This window comes from Eublepharis macularius, chromosome 5, assembly GCF_028583425.1.
Source record: "Eublepharis macularius isolate TG4126 chromosome 5, MPM_Emac_v1.0, whole genome shotgun sequence".
Classification (NCBI taxonomy): domain Eukaryota; kingdom Metazoa; phylum Chordata; class Lepidosauria; order Squamata; family Eublepharidae; genus Eublepharis; species Eublepharis macularius.
The window spans coordinates 19,288,795-19,310,703 of NC_072794.1; the positions used below are offsets into that span (position 1 = coordinate 19,288,795).

General features: G+C 47.9%; 1 protein-coding gene across 1 annotated transcript; it reads left to right on the forward strand.

The window, feature by feature from the left end:
- The first annotated feature begins 2,192 nt into the window (after positions 1-2,192).
- ABHD8 (abhydrolase domain containing 8) lies at positions 2,193-7,270 on the forward strand. Its single transcript, XM_054981756.1, has 4 exons — positions 2,193-2,905; positions 3,413-3,583; positions 4,435-4,651; positions 7,115-7,270. The coding sequence occupies exons 1-4, from the start codon at positions 2,199-2,201 to the stop codon at positions 7,268-7,270; spliced, it is 1,251 nt and encodes a 416-aa protein (XP_054837731.1). The 5' UTR covers positions 2,193-2,198.
- The last annotated feature ends 14,639 nt before the right edge of the window (positions 7,271-21,909 follow it).

Sequence of the window (21,909 nt, forward strand, 5' to 3'; positions counted from 1 at the left end):
CATTGCTGGGCTGCCTATTCAGGATCCCGTTCTCAGATCGGTTATGCCCCTGCCCCCTCCAATCAGTCAACTCTCTTGGACATATTATCTTGCAATGTCCTTATGTGTTTCAGCTTAGGCTAAAATGGATTATGCCAGGCCTTGATAAATGGACTATGCTTCCTCTAGCAACATTAGAGCAAAAGGTTCAATATCTCTTAGAGGATTCTGATCCCAAACATACTTATTTTGTTGCTCAATTTCTAGAGGTTACAAAATAATCCACAAAATAGAAAGGCACCGTATGGCTGGAAAAAGAGCTTCCTCACACAACTATATCCAAAAATATAACTATTTATCTCACCAACCAGGTGTTCACAAGAATATAGAATAACACTTATGGTAGAATCCCAAATACACGAGTGAAAAGTCAATGACAAAACAATATGATTTGAGCCTGAGTAAATAATGTCCCCGAGTAAAGTCCAGATTCTCCAAGGTACATCAAATGTATAGCGAAGGCCAAGCTTTCTTCTTTGTAATTCTTTAGGAGGACCCAGAACCATTAGTGGCGGATGGCAACTTCTGAATCGACGAGCCCACAAAGGAGCCACAGGACATGCGGGGAAAGAATCACAGCTATCAGCTCCTCAACAGGGTGCAAGCTGGATTCCCGTTTTGGGATAGCTTTCTCAAGAGCGTTGATAGACAGAGTTCCAGATACAAAACCAAACCTCACTTCTCTATTCCCAAGTGGGAGCCTGGATACAGGTCCTGAAAGCTATCCCGAAACAGGAATCCAGCTTGCGCCCTGTTGAGGAGCTGATAGCTGTGATTCTTTCCCCGCACGTCCTGTGGCTTCTTTGTGGGCTCGTCGATTCAGAAGTTGCCATCTAATGGTTCTGGGTCCGCCTGAAGAATTACAAAGAAGAAAGCTTGGCCTTCGCTATACATTTGATGTACCTTGGAGAATCTGGACTTTACTCGGGGACATTATTTACTCAGGCTCAAATCATATTGTTTTGTCATTGACTTTTCACTCGTGTATTTGGGATTCTACCATAAGTGTTATTCTATATTCTTGTGAACACCTGGTTGGTGAGATAGTTATATTTTTGGATAGTTGTGTGAGGAAGCTCTTTTTCCAGCCATACGGTGCCTTTCTATTTTGTGGATTATTTTGTATTCTCCGTGATAGGTTTTTGTTTTGGCGGTCGTTCTGTACTACACGGTGCCCTTCTGCTTTTATAATTTGTTCAATTTCTAGAGGTAGCAGAGAAGTGCCAAAGGGAGGTGTTTTAAGATATGGGTTTTATTTAAGTTCAGTTTTATTGTTCAAGACTTTGATCTAAGGACAGGGAGAAGAAAGAATTCCATAGAAATGGGGTGACTGCTGTAATGGTCTTGCAATTCTGGGGCCCTGGGCAGAAGTCAAGGATGGGACCCCAGAATTACTGTGTATAGCAATCCAGATTAGCAATTGCTCTGTAAGGCACTAATCAGGGTAGCAGTCCCACCCCACTCCCAGCCTCTGCCCTGACATCTCCAAGGCAATGACAGTGAGGGATAGAGCCACCACCCTTCATCGCCGTCCCCTGGGGAATCATGGCAGGCAGCAGCAGCAGCAGCTTCAGGACAATGACCAATGATTGGCCCCCTCCATCCGCCTTACAGCTGATTGCTGGAGGGATGCTGCCTAAGCGACGCCCCTCCTGTCATCACCTGCCATGACAGCAGAGAGGCAAGAAGTGGTATCTGGTAATCCAGACAGCTCAGTGATCACCCCACCCCTCCCAGCATGGGGCCGGAGAAGCTGTCCCATTTGCCCCATGGCTAAGAGCGACCCTGGTTGCAACACATTCCTTCAAGGGCTTGCAGCCTTCAGGACTGAAGCTGTAAATGGCTGATCTACAAACCAAGAAGTCTTTGCATGGGAGGGGGAAGCTTGACTCTGCAACAAATTTCTGGATGGCTTGATTCAGGGCACTATCTCTCAGGCTTGTGAGTGTTATGCACCATCAAGTTGCCTCCAACCTATGGTAATCCTAGGTCCCTTAGATCCTAGATCCCTTAGATCAGCCTTAGATCCTTTTTATTTACAATATACATTTTAAAATATTTCCGGGATGGGAGCAAAGTGTTTATGTCTGGACGGCTAGAGAGTTTTGCCTGCTAATGGCATGGTTTTGCTCTTGTTGGTCTCGGCTGCAGGAATCACAATGTTGACCAGCATCACCGAAGGGCTGCTGTGTTGCCTGATGGGCAAAACACCCAATGCAGTGGGGCCTCTGGAGAGCATCGAGTCCAGTGACGGCTACAGCTTCGTGGAAGTGAAGCCCGGGCGGGTCCTGCGTGTGAAGCACATTGCTCCAGCCCACCCAGCTGGGACAGAGGAAGCGCCCCAGAAATCCGGAGCAGTGCACTGCAAACGGCGGATCACGGTCTATCGCAACGGACAAATGGTCATTGAGAACCTGGGTGACTCCGTGCGCTCAGACATCCTCCAATGCCAGAATGGCACTGAACCCAACAGCACTGTGGAAGTTGACGTTTCAGATGCAAACACCACGGTTCCACCCTCAGCCAACTCCTCTGCCACTGCTGTTAAACGCCGCCGGCGCAAGCCGAAGAAGACAGTCAATATTGACTGTTCCAAGTACATCACCAGTTGCAAAGGGACCCACGGTGATGTGGTCCTCTTTTTCATCCATGGCGTTGGAGGCTCTCTGGACATCTGGAAGGAGCAGCTGGACTTCTTCACCAAGCTGGGGTACGAAGTAGTAGCCCCAGATCTTGCGGGCCATGGGTCCAGCTCAGCCCCCCAGATTGCTGCTGCCTACACTTTTTATGCCCTGGCCGAAGACATGCGAAGCTTGTTCAAGCGGTATGCCAAGAAGAGAAACATCCTCATTGGACACTCATATGGGTAAGAAGGGAAGGGGGCTGGCCCTCTCCCATACAAGACGCCTCTGGGAACCAAAATGCAGGAATGGGGATTCTAACTTCTCTATATCAGATATCTGTTAAAGTACAGGAGGTGGGTGTCCCCCACACCCCTTGGCAACTTAGCCATCATCATTTTATTTATTGAATATGTTTGCCTATCGCTTTCTCCTGAACCTGTCCAAGGCGGCTTTCCAGGTATAAAACAATTCAAAAACACAGTATCAACAACAAAAACAATAAAAGGAGCTTGCGACAGCACAGAAAACATTTTAAAATTTCCTTAAAAACACAACAGCAAAAGATTTAAGTTAAAAATTTGGTCAGGAAGTATAAAACAGCTTACAATCAAAAATTCAACATACCAGTAGGAAGATGGGGAGCCAGGATAAAAAGGGCAGGAATCTACATTATTCCTTTGTTCCCGAGATGATCCCCTAACGTTGTCTTCCTTCCTTAATTGCCTATTTCCTCCCCTCTCCCCTTGCAGGGTCTCTTTTTGCACTTTCCTGGCCCATGAATACCCAGACCTGGTTCATAAGGTTATCATGATCAATGGTGGCGGCCCAACGGCTTTGGAGCCCAGTCTCTGCTCCATCTTCAACATGCCGACCTGTGTCCTCCGCTGCCTCACACCGTGTCTGGCCTGGAGCTTTCTCAAGTGAGTAACTGAGATGGCCGGGGGGGGGGGGGTAGGTGGGCAGGAGGAAGTATTACTAGGGGGAAAACAGGCATAGGTGAAAGCAAAAAGCCGGCCACTGGCGATTCCTGATCTCCTCATTGATTGCACACAGAGGGCACTGATAGAAACGCTCTGCTATCCTGCAAGCTTCAAGGTTCCCTGGCAAATTAGTTCAATGGTAGAACTCAGAGCCAAGCTACAAGAGACAAATTACACGAGGAGGCGCACGTGAAGAGAGTCACAATGTTAACTGGGAAGCTGGGTTTTAAAAAAAATCGGAAGGCTTTGTCCATTTCCCCTCTCTACAGAGCCAGTGAAATCGCTGCTCAGAGAATTTGTCAATTTCCTCTTTGCCTCCTGAAGGCTCTGTCAGTTTCACCTCCCCTTCTAAGAGGCAAAGAGGAAATAAACAAACCCTCTGAGCAGGGATCTCCCTGGCTCTGTAGAGAAGGGAAACTGACAAAGCCTTCCAATCTCTTTTAAAACGCAGCTTCCCGGCTAACATTGTGACTCCCTTCACGTGCTCCTCCTCATGGAATTCGTCTCTTGTAGCTTGGCTCTGTGTTTGCATGTAGAAGGTCCAGGCTCAGTCCCCTGCATCTCCAAAGTGGGTTGGGGGACAATGAGAAGATGCTGAGGAATTGACATTGCAGCAAATCACACATGTAAAGGGGATTCCTGATATTTCCATTCCACAGCAGAACAAAGACAAGGTAATTTTTAAAAATGCAAAATCCAGGGAGAAGTTGGGGTGAGAATGTCAAGATTCACAGCCTAATCTGTAATTCCAGGCTGCCTACTTAGCTCTCTGCTTCCCTCGTCCTCTGCAGGGCTGGCTTTGCTCGCCAAGGCGCCAAGGAAAAGCAGCTGCTGAAGGAAGGGAATGCCTTCAACGTCTCGTCCTTCGTCCTGAGAGCCATGATGAGTGGTCAATACTGGCCCGAGGGAGACGAGGTCTACCATGCTGAGCTAACGGTACCGGTGCTGTTGGTTCACGGAATGCACGACAAGTTTGTTCCCATCGAAGAGGATCAGCGTATGGCCGAGGTACGGGCTTGCGAATGAGGCTGCATTGCCCACAGAGCTTATCTCAATGTCCGTTTACAACAGAGTGGCTCTTCCAGTTGAATGAAGTCAAACCACCTGCTAACAGTTGAATTGATGACTACGCAATGTGCTTTCATTGCATTTCAATGCAATTCAGAGCTGTTCAATTAACTCTCATAGATCTTGAACAGTATAACAGGAGTCCACAGGTCAGGCATCCCTGTAGTAGTGGAAGGTCCAAATGCTCTACTAGTGACGTAGTATAGAGGTGGAGACAATATCCATCCATCCAGTGTTCTGCCCTTTCTCCAAAGACCTCAGTGCAGCCTACATGGTTTCCCGTTCCTCTTCTTTATCCTTGTAACATCCTGCAAGGTAGATTAGGCCTTGAGAAAGTGACTGGCCCAAGGTCCTCTTAGCAAGCTTTATGGCACAGTAGGGATTTGAACCTGGGCTTCCCAGATCCTAGTCTGGCACCCTAACCACTACACCACGCAGGTTCCCGTATAGACTGGTGCAAAATCTCTTTTAACCAGAAATCATCTCAGTATGTGACAGGACCACTGGGAGGGCAGTGGGCTACCATTTAGGGGGGTACTTGCTAGCCTTTCATTTAGTCATGACGCCGGGGATGCAGAAAGGAGACAGTCTTGTGTCTAAAGAGTTGCCCTGGTAGTGACTCTATCTCTGCTCAGTTGCCGTAAATCCGTTGAGATTAACAACAGAGAAGTATGCAGCCCTGGACTCTTTGAGTTTAACTGTTCTGCAAAAAAGTGTAACTACACAAAGGGAGGGGGGACAAACACCCACAAATAATGAAAAATGAATACAAATTCTGTTTGAAAACCTGGACAAACGTACACCAGAATATAAAGAAAGTCAATGAGTGTTCGTAAGAAGATGTGATCTGAAAAGATACATGGCTGCTAGCAAAGCATTTCAAATTATCTTCTTCAGAAGGTAAAGGTAGTCCCCTGTGCAAGCACCGAGTCATTACTGACCCATAGGAGGATGTCACATCATGACGTTTTCTTGGCAGACTTTTAATGGGGTGGTTTGCCATTGCCTTCCCCAGTCATCTACACTTTACTCCCAGGAAGCTGGGTACTCATTTTACCGACCTCGGAAGGGTGGAAGGCTGAGTCAACCTTGAGCCGACTACCTGAACCTGGCTTCCGCCGGGATCGAACTCAGATCGTGAACAGAGCTTCGATTGCAGTACTGCAGCTTACCACTCTGCGCCACGGGGCTCCTTCTTCAGACAGATGTTATTCTTTTCTTCAGTTACGTGGAGTATGCTTCTTTCTTTCTTACATAAAGCCACCACTGAAATACAAAGCTGAAAGTAACCAGATTTTTTCTCCAGTCCATACAACACAAGGTCACAGCTGCCCTTATATTTATATTCTGGTGAAGTTTCTACATATTTTCAAAGAGAATTACTATTTATTTTTCAATATTTGTGGGTGTTAGATTCCTCCCCTTTCTGCAGTTACACTTTTTAACAGGTGGGTATAGAAGTGTTGCTTGCCGCTGCCTCCTCTTTTGTGTGTGTGTGTGTGTGTTTAACCATTGCTGCATTTAAAAGCAAGACATATTTGAAAACAACCTGTAACTTATTGTGAGGGTGCCTCTTATCAAAATGGACATGGGGGACACTCAATATTCTCTGGTATCCTGGACAAGGCAGGTGCATAGGATCAGGTGCAGGGAAGGCGGGTTTGCAGCAGTGTATTAAGCCCATAGCACAATAGGAGAGCAACTGCTTCATGTGCAGACAATTTCAAGTTCAATCCTCAGCAGCCTCGGTTAAAAGGATCAGGTAGTAGATGGTGTGAAAGATTTCAATCTGTGTCCCTGGAGAACCAGAGTAGACAGCACCGGCTTTGACAGACCAGTGTTCTGCCTAGATGTAAAGGCTACCCAGCCACTGACAGCAGGTGCCTTTTGGCTATGCAGGAGGCCCACGTTCAATCGGCAGTACTGTAGGATCACAGATACAACCGAAGATCTGGCCATAACGTACAGGAGAGCAGTTTCCATTTAACATTTGCAGCTTCCATTTAACATTAACTTACTGAGGTTGCCGGTAAAGATCTCTCCAAGTTTACAAGCAAGTTTTGAGTCCAGTAGCACTTTAGCCTTGCTTATTTACTGCAGATCAACATGGCTACTTACCTGAAACTATCTCCAAGTTTATAAGAATTTAGTGTTTGGCTCGGGTCTCTTAAAAAAAACCCATTTATTGCTTTTTTTTTTAAAGGACATGGGCCCTGAAAATTCTATCACTATCCATCTTGAGTCTCAGCAACTGTAAATGAAATAAATAAATCAATATTATGTTCCTTCCCTGGAACGTTCTTCAGATTCTAAGGGTGTGTGTGGGGATCTCTATTCAGTTTCTGCACCTGGGAAATGGAGTCCTACCAGTAAACCAGTTTCCCCCTCCAATTTTGTCCTCAGATCCTCTTGATCGGCTTCCTGAAGGTGATTGACGAGGGCAGCCACATGGTCATGATGGAATGTCCAGAGACGGTCAACACGCTCTTACATGAATTCCTCCTTTGGGAGCCAGAGGCGGTTCCGGCAGGGGATGGGCTAGAAACAGAGAAGAAATAAAAGCCATGTGGAGGAGAGCACACAAAAGACCTGCTTCCCTTGTTGCTTCTCCAGGAGGGACTTTCCCGATGGGAGTCTGTGAGGGCAGAAAGCTTGTCTGTAGAAGCCCACCCCACCTTGGGGGAAAGCTGTTGTCTACAAGCAGGGCAGATGGAGCAGAGTCTGAGCGCTGCAGGCCCGAGCCAGGAATAAAGTGAACTCTCAGATGCCTGGGAGGGGAGGGAGAATCTGCCAGCGCCAAGTTTTCATCCTGGTTCCTTTGTAGCAGCTTCATTCATTTCTCATGCCTCCGCCTCGGGTAGGCTGGAGAGAGATGGCTGCGGCTTAGCCTCAAAGGCGTCCCTCTGGGTATGAAATCAACAGTGAGGAAAAGAGGCTGGCAGTTCCAGGTCCATCCCTTTCCTTGACTGTGCCAAGATGGTGGCCTCTTCTTGGGTTCGGGTCACCCGGATAACTTGGGAACAGAAAGGACGATTGATGCCATCGGAGTTGGCCTTTAAGACCCCGGAGAACCTGCTCCAACTCTCTTGCTGCTGCTTCGTCCTGGCTGTTTGGGAAAGCGGGAAGGACGCATCAACAGTAATGGGTGTGGTATATCAACTGAACGGCTGCTAGGAACGAACCCGTGCCAGATTTCTTTCACCCGCTCTGGGGAACGTCCTCTGCCAAGGCACGAAATGACCACTTGGGGGCTTGCTCTTCTTATGGCACCGGGTGCTGCAGTGGGAGAGGCTCAGGTGGGGTTGTGCCGGGCTAGTTATACATACCTGTCTCAGAGATGTTTCTCCCTACATCAGCCCTAAATCTTTAACTCCCTAAGATTGCGAAGCCTACCCAGAGATGGAAGGTCAGTGCTGCAGTTTTTCTCCTTTACAGCTTGTCAACTTTGCAAAAAGTTCACATAGACCCTAGGCTGAATGATAACACCTCCGATTTTTGGTGCTTGAAGAACGACAGTCAAGCCTCAGTGGTAGACCTTTAAAGCCGCTGCTTCTGCTCTGGTAGGCTATGCACAGACACTGGCTTCTCTTCCTATTTGGGAAGAGGATAAACAAGTAGGAACGATGCTTTCTGGAACATGCTTTGTACAGGAATGGTCATTTCTTTCCGTCTAATGATCTCCTAAAAAGCTGAATGGTTTCCAAGAACATCAAAATAATACAAGTGTCCTAGGGGGCTCTGCCTCTATGGATTGTGTGTATTAACCTCTCAAGATTTGATATATTACTGTTGCCATTTGATATCTTGTGGGCCCCCTTGGCTGTCCCATTGCACGCACTTCATGTTCAATATTTAGGGTTTGCTTAATCTTTCCGCTTCGTCCCCTTTTCTCTCCATCCCTTTCCTATTTACTCTTTGAGTAACCAGAGTCACGGCTTGACCTCACAGTCCACAACACTTAGGCAGGGTATGATTTTGTCTCAGCTTGAGACATCTTCCTCTTTAGCCACTTAACCTCCAGGCCGAAGGATTGGAAGGTGTTTCTATTGGCACGGTTACCAGGGCTTGTGAAAAGAGTCAAGGGACACATCAGCTGAGCTGACCTGACTGCTGGGGTAGTGCAGAACCTCCCATAGGGTAGGGAGCATTAAACACTTACTGCATAAATCATTCAGCCCTAGTCTGCTCCCACCTTCCTAGACCACAAAATAAATATACTGACATGCTTGCTTGGGTTGCTATACGAGATCCGAGTATGATTTGCCCCTTTCCATCACATTCCGCTGGGGATCCATCTTGGCCTCTCATCAGAGGCCCTTTGGAAGGGCGGAATCTCCTCTCAAAGGCCTTTTTATCAATGGAAGAAGCCTTTCTTTCAGGTTCCTTCTTTTGCACACCCAAGTGAACACGGCATGCTTGTTGATGCCAACCAGTAGCCAAGTAGGATCTCTGGAGCTCGCCTGGTGCAGGGAATAGCCCTGTGAACGGCGAATCATTGCTGAAACTGTGTCATATTTCTGAAAGGGTTCTCAGGATCCTGCCAACCGTATACGGGATCTAGTCCTACAAGGTTGGTTCAGCCTATCAAGCTTGGGACAAAACTTTAGGATGAAACGTGCCCACATTACTCTCCCCACCAAATGAATTTTAAAAAAGAAATATTCGAAGCAGCTGAAAGAACAAGGCATCTCTGACTTCATAAATCCAACACTTGCCCCACCAAAAGTACTGAGTTGGTAACCATTTCCCCCTAGGATTTTAAACACAGAATCCAAGCAAGCTCTTTTCTGGCTGAATCTAGAACAAGCATGTTGTAGTTTCATATTTAGAGGGTACGGAGTGGAACGGGGAGGGCAGAGAAGACATGATGGGATGCCAGAAATCAACGCATAAAATCCAACTACAAAGTTAAGCTTGGTCTCCTGTCTTCCACCTGCTTTTGGTCTGTCCGCTGCAGCTTTGGTGGAAGACAGAAAGACCAAGTCTCAAAATCGCGATGGAAGAGTACATTTTGATCACAGTTAGGAGAAACACTATCATAACAAGTAGTTTAATACGTTTTTACACTGTATTCTTTGGGTACTGTTAACTGCCGTTCTCATGCCACGGTGTGTCTACTGAAGTTCGTTTTTGAGAACTCCAAAATTTCCCTCTGCTTTCGCAAGCAGAGAATAGTGTACGCAATCAGTCTCACTATCTGGAAGTTGAAATAGGACTGCACAAATAGTGTTATTCCAGACTCTCAAATAAAGTATTATATTCTCAACAGCTGTGGATCCATTTCTTAATTTCAGGGGGGGGAAATGAGATTGTAGAGGTTGGGGACAGGGTGCCTACCAGATCAGACAAGTTTTGCCCATCACTTGGATGCTGAAGGGGCAATGACTTGTACCCGGTCTTTAGGGATGATGGAAATGGAAAAAGGGGAAAGCATACATGCAGCCTGCTGCCCCCAATGTATGGTACTGTCATCTCATTCCAAAGGCTAGAAAGTGCTATATTCATGAAGGAAGAGCTGCTCAACAAGCTCTATCAGCCATTGACACCTAAATGGAACATCCATGTTCAGAGGCAGTGTACCTCTGCATATCAAGATTTTGGGAATACTTGATAGGAATTGCATATGTCACCTTGAGCTCCTTGAAAGTGATGTGAGTCAAAGGGAAGTTAAAATGACATGAGGCTACATTGGCCAGATGACCTTTTTCTAGGAGCTAAGTAAGAAAGACACACATGTATTGAAACACTGGAATGAAGGATTTTGAGAAACACTGCCCTAAATGTAATATATTCATGGAGAAAGCTGTTCATCAAGCACTGATACTTAAATAGAACCTCCACGTCCAGAGGCAGTCTACCTCTAAATATCAAAATTGGGTGGATCTGCACACCATCTATGCAAAGGTGGGGAAAAAAAGCAGAAGAGCTCATGTAGAATTGGTAGAGTTTGTGCTAAACTTACATATAGGGGTTGCTTGGAAAATCAGGAACAAATTATACGTTACAGTAACCACAGGTTCAACTCATGGTTGCCAAAGGAGGATCAGGCCTGTGACCAGGGGGGTGCCAGGCAATCTTGCCTCCGCCCCTGGTGCCTTTTCAAGAGCTGAAATAGCCTTCCTACGGCTGAAATGACACCGGGGGGGGGGAGTACCCAGTCCCCCTGCACTCACTGGCCCGATCAGGATTGGGCCCGCATGGCATTTTTAAATGGTCAAATTCTTCACTAAAATGGCATCGGCAGCCACAGGTCAAACCCACAATGTCATGCTCCCAGTTTGGCATGCACCTGCTTCAGTCAACACTCAGTGCGTATCATCCATAGGACATTTTAAAAAGAGATGGCTCCATTTTCTGATTTCCAGAGATTCTAGAAAGGCAATCAGTTCTTGAAAGAGCTCTCTCTGCCTGGAAGGACTGAGGGCCTGGCTTGGCAAAAAAAAAAAAAAGCTGAAAGAAGAATTCAAAAATTAAGAGCAGGACCAGAAACCACAGCAAACACCCACGAGGAGATAAGTCCACACACCAATCTGAGCAATATCATTTAATGCTGTCATTCTCCTCAAGACCAGAGAAATATCAAAAAATATAAAAACAGAGGTATAAAAAAGCATTAATTGTAGTCTAAAACAGCCACAACACAGAACAGTGTTCTTCAAAATGGCTTCCACGTGCCTCATAGTGAAAGAGAACCTGATTTTAAAAAGAGATGAACATTCAGTCTGTCTACCTCCACCAATATTTCATTTCCAAAAGGAGGCTACAAACTATCTCAAACAACACAAAGGAAGACCTGCGGCACCCTTCACAAGCTGGCTGGAATGTGTGGAGGATGCTCTCTTCCTGTGTGTGCTTTTATGAAGTAACCTAATTGCTTACCAGTTGTTAACTGAATCCTCCATGATCCCTACCAAACATGAAAAAGATACAACAGCTGGGGATGGGGAATGATTCACAACTTGGAAGGGGGAAAACAGCAGAGCACCCCAAATTATTCTTTCCCAGGAAATAGGACATCTTGGCAGGCATAGCCTCCCTCAGGTGTCTAGGCCTGCATCTGCCTGTCCGGGCCTTTAAACACGGATCCCTCACAACCCCAGCCTCAGGGTTACCAGTGGCAACCAGTTCTGCTGTTACGACGGACTCTTCAGCCACTATGAATCAACAAGTCCCTTATTTCAGGCAAGGCTTAAGTGCTTGTAAGAAGATCGCATTGATCCCAAAGACTGGGCACAAGCAAGACTCTTGCTTTCAGCTTCGATGGCCGCTGGGAGGATAAAGTGACAACGACTGGCCCATCACTGGTCTTTGCGGATATCTGTGGGACGCAGCTGCCGTTCTCCTTCGGCCAAGAAAATCTGCATGGCCCTGTGCAACAGGTAGATGCCCAAGCACCGGCGCCGCTTCATGGACCAGCCTGCCACAACGCCGTAGTAGTTCCCTCTTTTCTGATTGGTCAGCATCTTCAGCCCTAAAGGGAGAGAGGAAAGGTCAGGCAGAACCAGGCCGTGCACAAGAGAGATGGCAGGCCTTTAGCCGTCACCACGTTAGTCCTCACCAATGGCGTCCACCATACTGGCCTCTCGTGTGTAGGCCTCCACTGGGATAACGTTCTGGAAACAATGCATGGAGATGACGCCCTCTCCGCTCGCCCAGATTTCCAAAATGTGCTGGACTTTGTGACACACCTGGAAGGGGGGAGGGGGAGAGAAGAGAAGGAACTTAGGGACAAAGAAAGAGAAACGAGGCTGGCTGAGAGAGGCAGGGTGCAGTGCTGCGCTGCGGGAGCTACAGTCCTCAAGGCCAGAGCGGCTCACAGGACTACTAACCACCCTCCTCTTAAAAGCTGAATGCACAAGAGTTCAAAAACACAAAGAAACTTGCCCAACCCTTGTGGATGGATACCGGATAGGCGCAGGGTCCCTCTTTGCAAGAGGCAGTAAGCCAGCTCTCTGTCTGCCCCAGACAGAGAACCAGTTTGGTGTAGAGGTTAAGAGCGGCAGGACTCTAATCCGGAGAGCCAGGTTTGATTCCCCACTCCTCTGCTTGAAGCCAGCTGGGTGACCTTGGGTCAGTCACAGCTCTCTCAGAGCTCTCTCAGCTCTGTCAACCTCACAGGGTGATTGTCACGAGGATAATAATAACACTTTTTCAACCACTCTGAGTGGGAAGTATATAAATCAAATGTTATTATTATTATAATTCTTTCCATGCAGGAAGTTGATGTTATCTCCAGATGTGAATGAAAAGCCTGTGTTGGGTGGGTTAGCCTGTATTGTGCATTTCATTTTTATTTTCCTGGCCTTACCAAAATTATAGTCAGCCCAAATGATGCACAAGAGAAAGACTTTAAATTAGTTTATAGCATGCATTTTAAATTGGTATAATAAATCATTTCTTCATTCCAGGCAATGACAGAGGTTTATGAAATCATGCATAGTATGGAAAGAGCGGACAAAGAAAACTTTCTTCCCAAATACTAGAACTTGGTGGAAGCTTCTAGGCAAGACATTCAGGCAAAAACACTGCATTTCTTTATGTGATGTACAATTAACTTACGGAACTCAGTATCACAAGATGTAGTGATAATGGCCACTGGATTAGATGGATTTACCAAGGGAGTTGGGCAAATTCATGGTCTATCAATATGAGATAACAACATACTTTGTAAACCACTCTGAGTGGATGTTAAGGTGTCCTGAAGGGTGGTATATAAATCAAATGTTGTTATTAAATATTTGTGTGTCATGAAGTAGCGGGGAAAAACGGCTTCACAGACTGATTTAATGCCAGCTCACCAAATCATGGGCTGAAGGCTTCCAATCTAATAAATAATAAAAAAATTTAATACTCCGCCTCAGAGCTGAAAGCAGGGGTGGTACTGTCAAGATAATGGTGAAAGTTGGATCGGTTTCTTTTTCGCGGCCATGTCGGACGCTCCTCTCGGCAGGTCCGAGAGGAAGCGGCCGAGCAGCCTGACCGGGCGGCTGATCTGCAAAGGTTAGCCCCCAGGACTCCCAGGGAGGGAGTCTGGGTCCGGGACGCGGCGGGAAGAGCCCTCTGGCAAATCGAGGCAGGGGGTAAATTGCCCGTTTGTCCCTATGGAGGCCGGCAGACGTGCGCGGCACCTTGCGTGCTGCCGGGCCACGGAAAACGGCAAAGAACAGGACTAGGCGGAAGCCTGTAAGTAAGCGAATCCCTTCTGTCACTACAAGCACATGTGAAGGAGTGGTGGGATCTGAAGTTTAGAAGATTTGGATTTTTCCCCCCTCGCAGAGTCTCGGAAGATTGGCGGTCCCCCCCCCCCCTAAAATGGCAGCAAAAAAGCAGAGTCCTGCTCTGGGCAAGTCAGTTTCGGCTGCCCTGCAGGGAAGAGGGGAGTCGCTCGAGGAATTGGTGAAAAGATCGGTCATCGAAGCCATAAAACCCTTTGTTGACAAGCTGAATGAAACAGATCAAAGGGTGGGCTTAATTGAGAGCGATGTGAAAGCCATCAAGGAAGTAGCGGGGGGGGGGGGGGGCAGAGAAGTCTGCCCGGGAAAATGCGTCACTTATGAGAGCAACGAACAAGGAGCTAAAGTTGGTGGAAAACCAGCTGATTGGGCTCCAAGTGGAGCGAACACAAACCGTTTTGCGTCTCCAGAATGTTAAAGAGAAGGAAAACGAGGATTTAAGGGATCTTGCCTCAGAACTTTTAGCGACACCCGCGAGGGCAACTAAAGAAGAAGTAAAAAGCGCCATTTTGGGAGTCCGTCGGGCATCTTCAAAATATGCAATGAAGCGGCAGCTGCCTCGCGAGATTGTTATTGAGTTTTCATCTAGGAGGGTCCGGGACACTATCCTATATAACTCATATAATGCGGACTTGGACTTTCTGGGAAATAAAGTCAAGATACTGAAGGACGTTCCATTTTTAGTTCGGAAGAGAAGACTTAAGTATAAAAGGCTGGCAGCTCTTTTGAGGGAACGTGGTTTAAAGTACAAATGGCTATTTCCGGAAGGAATCGGGTTTAGTTATAAAGATCAAGCTTACAAGATTAATTCGGAAGATCAGCTAAGGGATTTTGTGGACAAAAATCAAGAATTTGGGCAAGACACCAAGCAAAAAGAAGATTCGAAGCCTGAAGGGAGGGGGGAGGCAACGAGCGCTGCGGCTGTAGCTGCTCAGAGAGAACTGCGTCAGAGGCCCGGGAGGGGGGGGGGGAGATTTAATTTGAACTGTAATTTGTATTTTGTAAGATCAACCATTCCATCATTACTTTATTAAGCTTTAATTTTTAATTATGGCAGTATGAAGGGAAAGCATTGAAGTGTAGTGTTTAGGGTTTGTATGCTGCCTTCCCCTTTTTTCCACCCCCCCTTCCCCCTCTCTTTTTTTCCTTCTTTCCCTCCCCTTGTACTATTGTAGTTTCTTATAGTTTACTGTTTTAGATGTTAAAAATAAAAAAAATTATAAAAAAAAAAAGATAATGGTGAAAGTTTAGTTCCCCCTTGCACTCAGGTTTCAATAAAAGGCCACCACACACTAACGCTTTACACAGAAATGGGTAGCCATCTGTATAAATACAGTTCTGTGTTCCCCGCTCCCCCTGCCACACTGAGTTTGGTCTTTAGAGTGCTTTGAAAGGGGATTAAGTAAAGGTCTTTCACTATTAGCCATGGGTTACATCTGTGGTCAGAAACAGCGTGCCTCTGAAGAGCAGACACTGTGAGGAAACGACGGAGAAGGCTATGGCCCTGTGCCCTGTTGACAGATCTTCTGGACAGCTTCTGTGAGCAAGCGAATACAGCACTAGATGCCCCCAGCAGGGCTCTTCATATGTTCTAAAGCTAGGCATGATCATTCCTCGGGGACCCCGAAAAGAAAGCTGAAACTCACGAAAACTGGAGGGCAAACCCAGAGCGCTGTCCACGCTCTACCCCGTGCTCACAGTTTTAAGGCTGAACTTTTTTTTAGCTGAGAGGGCAGATTGCCACAACTGTCTCCTTCCCTGTCTTCTTTAAAAGGGCCGATGCGCAAGTGAACCAGCCCAGACCTTGGCCCCCTGCTTTCGCCGCCTCTCCTTGTAGTGGGTCAAGGCTTCGTAGAGGTGACAATATGGCCTGGACCGCTTCCCCTTCCCCACGTAGAAGATGGCGCTGATGAAGGTCCGGAAGCATTCTGCCTGGCTTATGTACTGCGAGCGGAAGGGCAAGTTCTGGGTGACCCTGGGAAGAACAAGAACAGTTGTAGACAGATTAACCAGAACACAATTCCTGCGGATGGGTGTATGGATGCAAGCCCCCCAGGCTCCTCCTTCAGGCACTGGCCACCCTGACAGTCAGGCAGGAGAGAGGCTTGACCCTGGTGAATTTTGGGCTGAGAGCTCTGCCTTCACCTAGGCCCTGGCTCTCCAGCCTCCTGGGTTTGTCTTTGGGGTGTACTCATGGCTCAATTAGTAAGTCCAGACATGGCTTGAACAAAATATATTTTAGTTATAGATTTTCCAGGCTGTACGGCCGTGGTCTTGGCATTGTAGTTCCTGACATTTCGCCAGCAGCTGTGACTGGCATCTTCAGAGGTGTAGCACCAAAAGACAGAGATCTTTCAGTGTCAATGCGTGGAGAAGATGATAGCGGGTAATTTATATCTACTCAGGAAGATGGGTTTGGGCTGAGTCATCCAGTAAGAGTTTCCCAGGGTGTGGAATGCTAATGGGGGGAGGCTTCACTGTATTCTGAGAGATCTCTGTCTTTCGGTGCTACACCTCTAAAGATGCCAAGACCACGGCCATACAGCCCAGAAAATCTAGAACAACTAACATTCTCCGGCCATGAAAGCCTTCGACAAAATATATTTTATTAGCTTTTAAAGAGTGTTTGCAAAAGCATTAAGCACTCAACAAGAAATCAGGAAACAGGTACAAAAGAAACATCCTAGCTGTTGCTAAGTAAAATTCTGGCTATCTAAAACTTTTAAGAGCTGACTAACTTAAGCTTCACTGACTGACGTCCAAAAGATGTTCATCTTACCCATCTGGTAGTATGGAAGCCCTCTCACAAAGCATACCAAAGGCCAACTTTTCTAGTCTTGAGAAAATCCCTCGTAGGTGTCAGAAAAGGAACTATCCCTGTCTGACCCCCCCCCCCCCCAGGATTGATCTCGGAGCCTCCTACCACTAGACCACAGCCCCTCCCCACAGGGCATGTTGACCACTCAAGGAAAACAAGTGGCAGTCTATAAGGATGGCTCCATATTCAACTTTAGAAAATGGAATGCTGCTTTCTTGTGAAACACAAAGGAACTTTTCTAGTCCCCAGTGAATCACCAGGCAACTCAGGAGCCAATCAGGGTTCGGCAATTAATTGGCATTACTGAGATGAGAACATACAGGGAGGATGAGATAAGGAGCTCTCCGAGACTGCTCTTCAACGCCATTCACTTGGGACTCAAAGAGTGCTTGCAGGTGTTCGAAAAGAGCAAAAGTCCAGTAGCACTTACAAGACTAGCAAAATTTGTGGTTGGGTATGAGCTTTCGGGAGTCACAGCTCACTTCTTCAGATACAGCTAGAATGTGAGTCCATCTGAGTGATTTCAGATGCCAAATGACAATAGCTACCACAAATTTTGTTAGTCCTATAGGTGCTCCTGGACTCTTGCTCTTTTCTGCTGCTACAGACAGACTAACAGGGCTACCCATCTCGATCTATCTTGCAGGTGTTGTTAATTAGCAGAGACTGGATGTCTCAGCTAGGCCAGAACCTGCCAGCGCTTACTGAACCAAACTGAGCCATTGTTCAGCCATTTTAGCTGGAATCCTAAATCGTAAGTTCACTTTCCACACAACGGGCCGCACCTTGCGACACACAGCAACGTTCTACCAAGCTAAGAGTTTCATTGCATCAGGCAACAAAGGCCAGGCTTAGCGAATTTTTGATGAGTATACACTCTCTCTCTCTCCCCCAAGGGCATTTGACTGAAAAGCTGGCCAGGTGCTTTTTGGACACTGCAATTACCCAGCTGTAAAGACATCCTTAAGGCGGCTGTCTGCTTCACAGCAGCCTGCTCAGGTGAACTTATCCTGCCCTAGGGGAGAAGCTCCTTCCTTAACAGCAAATGCTCTCCAAACAGACCCACACAATCTTTTTTTAATAGATGTTTTATGGGGACACAAGTCCTTGCCTTTCTCCCCACCCACATCCTTCCTCTCGATGCGTTGAGGGGGTCAAAGCTCAGGGGTAGAGCACATCCTTTGTGTGGGGGTCCCAGACAGAGAGAATTCCTGGTAGAAGGTGTCGGGAAAGGACCTATCCCTGTCTGAATCCCCCCAGGATTGATCTTGGAGCCTCCTGCCACTAGGCCACAGCGCCTCCCCACAGGGCATGTTGACCACTCAAGGAAAACAAGTGGCAGTCTATAAAGATGACTCCATATTCAACTTTAGAAAATGGAATGCTGCTTTCTTGTGAAACACATAGGGACCTTCAAGAAACATTAATAGTACTACAGTTTCCCAGGGAAGGATAAAACCTGAGCCATCTTCAATCGCTGTGGCTGGCAGCCAGGCCTTTGCATCAGACACCGTGTAATTTCCGTAATTTCCTGCCAATTAAGGTTTGGGGCTCTCACAATCCCACAGCTTCCTGGTACACAATGCTTCACTATCATGTTAGGAAGAAAGAAATGAATGGACGTCTCTGGCTTGAAGGACTTCCAAAGAGATGCACAGTTCTTGACGAGGAAATGACCGAGATGAGAATCGGGGGATGAGCTTTCGAACAATACCTCCCCAGGCCGCGGGGATCTCATTACCAGCTCCTCATCAATGCTCAAAAAGTTAGGGACAGATCCCAAGCGGCACACCTGGAGAGGGGATTTCTTACCTGGGGTCCAACAGCAGGTAATTAAAGCTCGACTTGAGCACTCCCTCCCTCCACTTCCGGTTCTTGTCTGGCTGGTCAAACTGCCTAAACAGAATCATCTCGTCATCTTTGCCATCCGGGATCTGATATGTTTCCAGGGCAGAAGAAAGCTCTAGGCTGTACCCTTGACACAAAGAAAGAGCGCGTCATCACAACTCAGCAAAAGACCACAACAGGTCTAAGATGCATGTTGAGAAGCCAACCACGCTGTCTCTCCACAGTTGCCCGGGGACATTACTACTTAAAAGCCCTATTTACAGAACTCCCATCTCACTTTAAACAAAGAACCCAGCTGTATGTTGCATTATTTGTATCCATTCTAACTCTGGCTTAGACAAAAGGTTTCCAAAGCTCTCCTGGAAAATCAGGGAAATCCAGCGGAAGATTGCAGAGTCTCTGCCTTCCCCGTTCTGCTATCACCATTTATAGCTAATTTTCCTTATATCTGGGAAAGAGAAGACACAACATCTTGCTAGAGCAGAGAGATAATAAACAAAGATAAACAAACAACTGATAGATGGAGAAAGGTGGTCTGGGACGCCACCAGTTTTCTCTGCTTTGGAAACTTCAGGATTCTCAAATCAGAGCCTGGTTTCCATGTGACCCCTTCTGACATGATGAACCCAGACAAGCTCTTACACCTGAAGCTGTAATACTCAGGTGATCAAAGAGGGCAGCTCTCTCCCCTACACTCTGTGCCCCACTAAAGCTGTGAGAATCAAACAGCTAGGAGTTAATGAAGTCCAATGCAACTGGGGCATAGTATGGGTTGCAGCCCAAGTGTGATAGGCCGGTTTTACATGTCTGGGATGGATGGAGAGCGTATTCCGACTCTCACACGTGCCTTGCATGAAGAAACACCACCACGAGATTAAAAAGGGTTCCACCAAGATCTGATGCCCAGAGGAGTTCACCTACCTGCGGAGCCCTTCCGGGCCTTGCTCTTTGGGTCACTCACCAGCTTCTCCAACAGCTGCACGTAAACTTTCCGGGTGAGCCCCGTCACGGGTCCTGGATTGACCCCAAAGTCTCGCAGCTTCCTGACTAGAGCCTCGTCGGAAAGGTGGCTCAGCTCCGACAGCACCTGCGGATGACGGTTCTCCTTGTCCGACTGCCCCGACACTTGGCTCTTCGTATATGCCCGCCAGTCATAGATAATAGTGTCTTCAGAGCTCGTAGTGCTGGCAACCGAGTGGTCTGTGCTTGGAATGTGCCGCTCGACGAGGGCGTGACCTTCATCTTCGTCCACATAGAGGTATTCCACCGGCTCGCCAGTGCTAAGATTCACAGGCCGGCCTCCAGGTGACAGTGGGACATCCTGGTGGCAGTAGTTGGAAGTCGGACTCAGTCTTTCAGGCAGATGGCTGAAGTGTCCTGCTATGCCCGACGGACCTCTGGAGGAAAGCCTGCTGAAACTAATCCTTGCGGGATTGGGCGGCCTTTGGGCACTACTGTGCATGTTAGTTGACTTTTCAAGCTCTGCGCAAGAAGGCACAGCATCAACTCCTGTTGATGCTGTGCAATCTCCCTCTCCCTCCTTCGGCAGCCACGTACTCTCCATTAAAGGAGGTTTCATTTCTAAACTTGCACAGCCATCAGTGCCAAGTTTTACATCCACCTCCTGGCTGGACCTGTCATCATTTGTGCAAATCTTCCTCCCAGAGTTTGTCGGTGCTCCGAAGCTGGCAATGACAGAGCCTGAAGTACTAGACTGGAGCCAGCTGGCTTGCTGACAGCTCCTGGGGCTCTCCGCGATTAATTCAGTATCCTCCAGGCTGCTGGTTTCTTCCTTCACCCTGCAAGGTGGGCTCCCGTTCATCAGGTCCGAGTCCGGCTTCCTCACTTCACTGGCTGTCCACGGCATCCCGTCAGGACTTCTCACTCTCCTGGAGCGCCTTGGCATCTCCAGGGTTTCATCAAAGAGGGAGGAGCTGCTGCTGGCATAGGAAGCAGATGCGGCCATGCGGCTCTTGGACCGGGGCGTAACATGGCAGGGCCTTTGGTCGCACTGGAGCAATGGCGAGTGGCAGACCTTGGTTGCGAGCATCATCCTCCTCAACTTTGCATCCAAGTCTGAGGTCTCTTCTTCTCCAGTGTTCAGACTGTGAAGGGGGACGGCCACTGTGTCATCCACAGGTGCGACGGAGCTCTCGCCGACTGGTGGCGCCGGCGTCGTTTCTGATTCCTTCTGGATCAGTACTGTGTCTTCAGCCCACGAATCCCCTCCTCTTTGCACCACATCCTGAGTGCTGCAAGGGAAAGCCGACACAGGACTCCTTCCTTGGTCCTCATTCAACCTGGTCCGTGCTTCAGCAAAGGGGGCACCGTTCAATCCCTCTTGCAGTTTAACATTAGCAGCTTGTTTCCCGGTCAGAGAGGCCAGAGCCTCTAAAGGCGCCGAGTCCTCTTCTCCAGGAACAGCCAGACGGTGCAACTCCCTCAACTGCTGAGTGCAAAAGTCCCAGTTTCCCATAGGATCTTTTACAGGAAGGTCATTCCGGGACATTTGGGAGGGGCCTGCCTCTCTGACACTTCCCAAACATTCACTCTCTCCAGTGATGTGGAGATGTGAAGAGCGCATTCCAGCACATATCCTGGAAAATGCTTGTTTAAAGTGAGATCCATCATATAAGCGTCTTACACTGTCAGATCTGGCGGGAGAGGCCCTGTCTTCACCAGCTGCTTGCACTGAGCTTGTCTCTACGTGCTCTCCTAAACAGCCCTTGGATGCACCAGAACGTGGGCCTTGGAGAATCTGCGATAAGCTACTACTTTGTACACTGTCGGAGCTGCAGGGAGAACCGGCAAGGCCAGCTTTCCTCTCTTTGTGTTTCTGAGCCTTGCCGTCGCAAGGCATTTCCGAGGAACTGGCAAAACATTCACTGTCGCATGAGGCATATCGGCTGCTGCCGCCACCATCGGAGCTCTCACTAAAAGACTTCTCCTCCCCAGAGCATCCGTCAGGTTTCCCATGTGCCCTGGTCAGAAACGCCGGAGCAACCACAGTGTTTTCCAAGTCCGACGTGACCGTGGAATTTAATCGGCAGAAAACGTAGGCGTGATCTGGCGAGGTGACATCCAATCCTTCCTGGCTGGTTATCTTCACCACGAGATCCGGATCGAGAAAGCTCTTGTACTGAGAAAGGTTGAGCGTGGCGTTGGCGTCCTGCGTTTCAAGGACGGCTGCTTCACACTCACCCTGAATTGCACGAGGGGGAGAGCCTATCCAGGCCTCCCCGGATCCCTTAGAGTTCAATACTTCTGGGCTCAGTTTAGGATGTCCTGACTGGGATTCA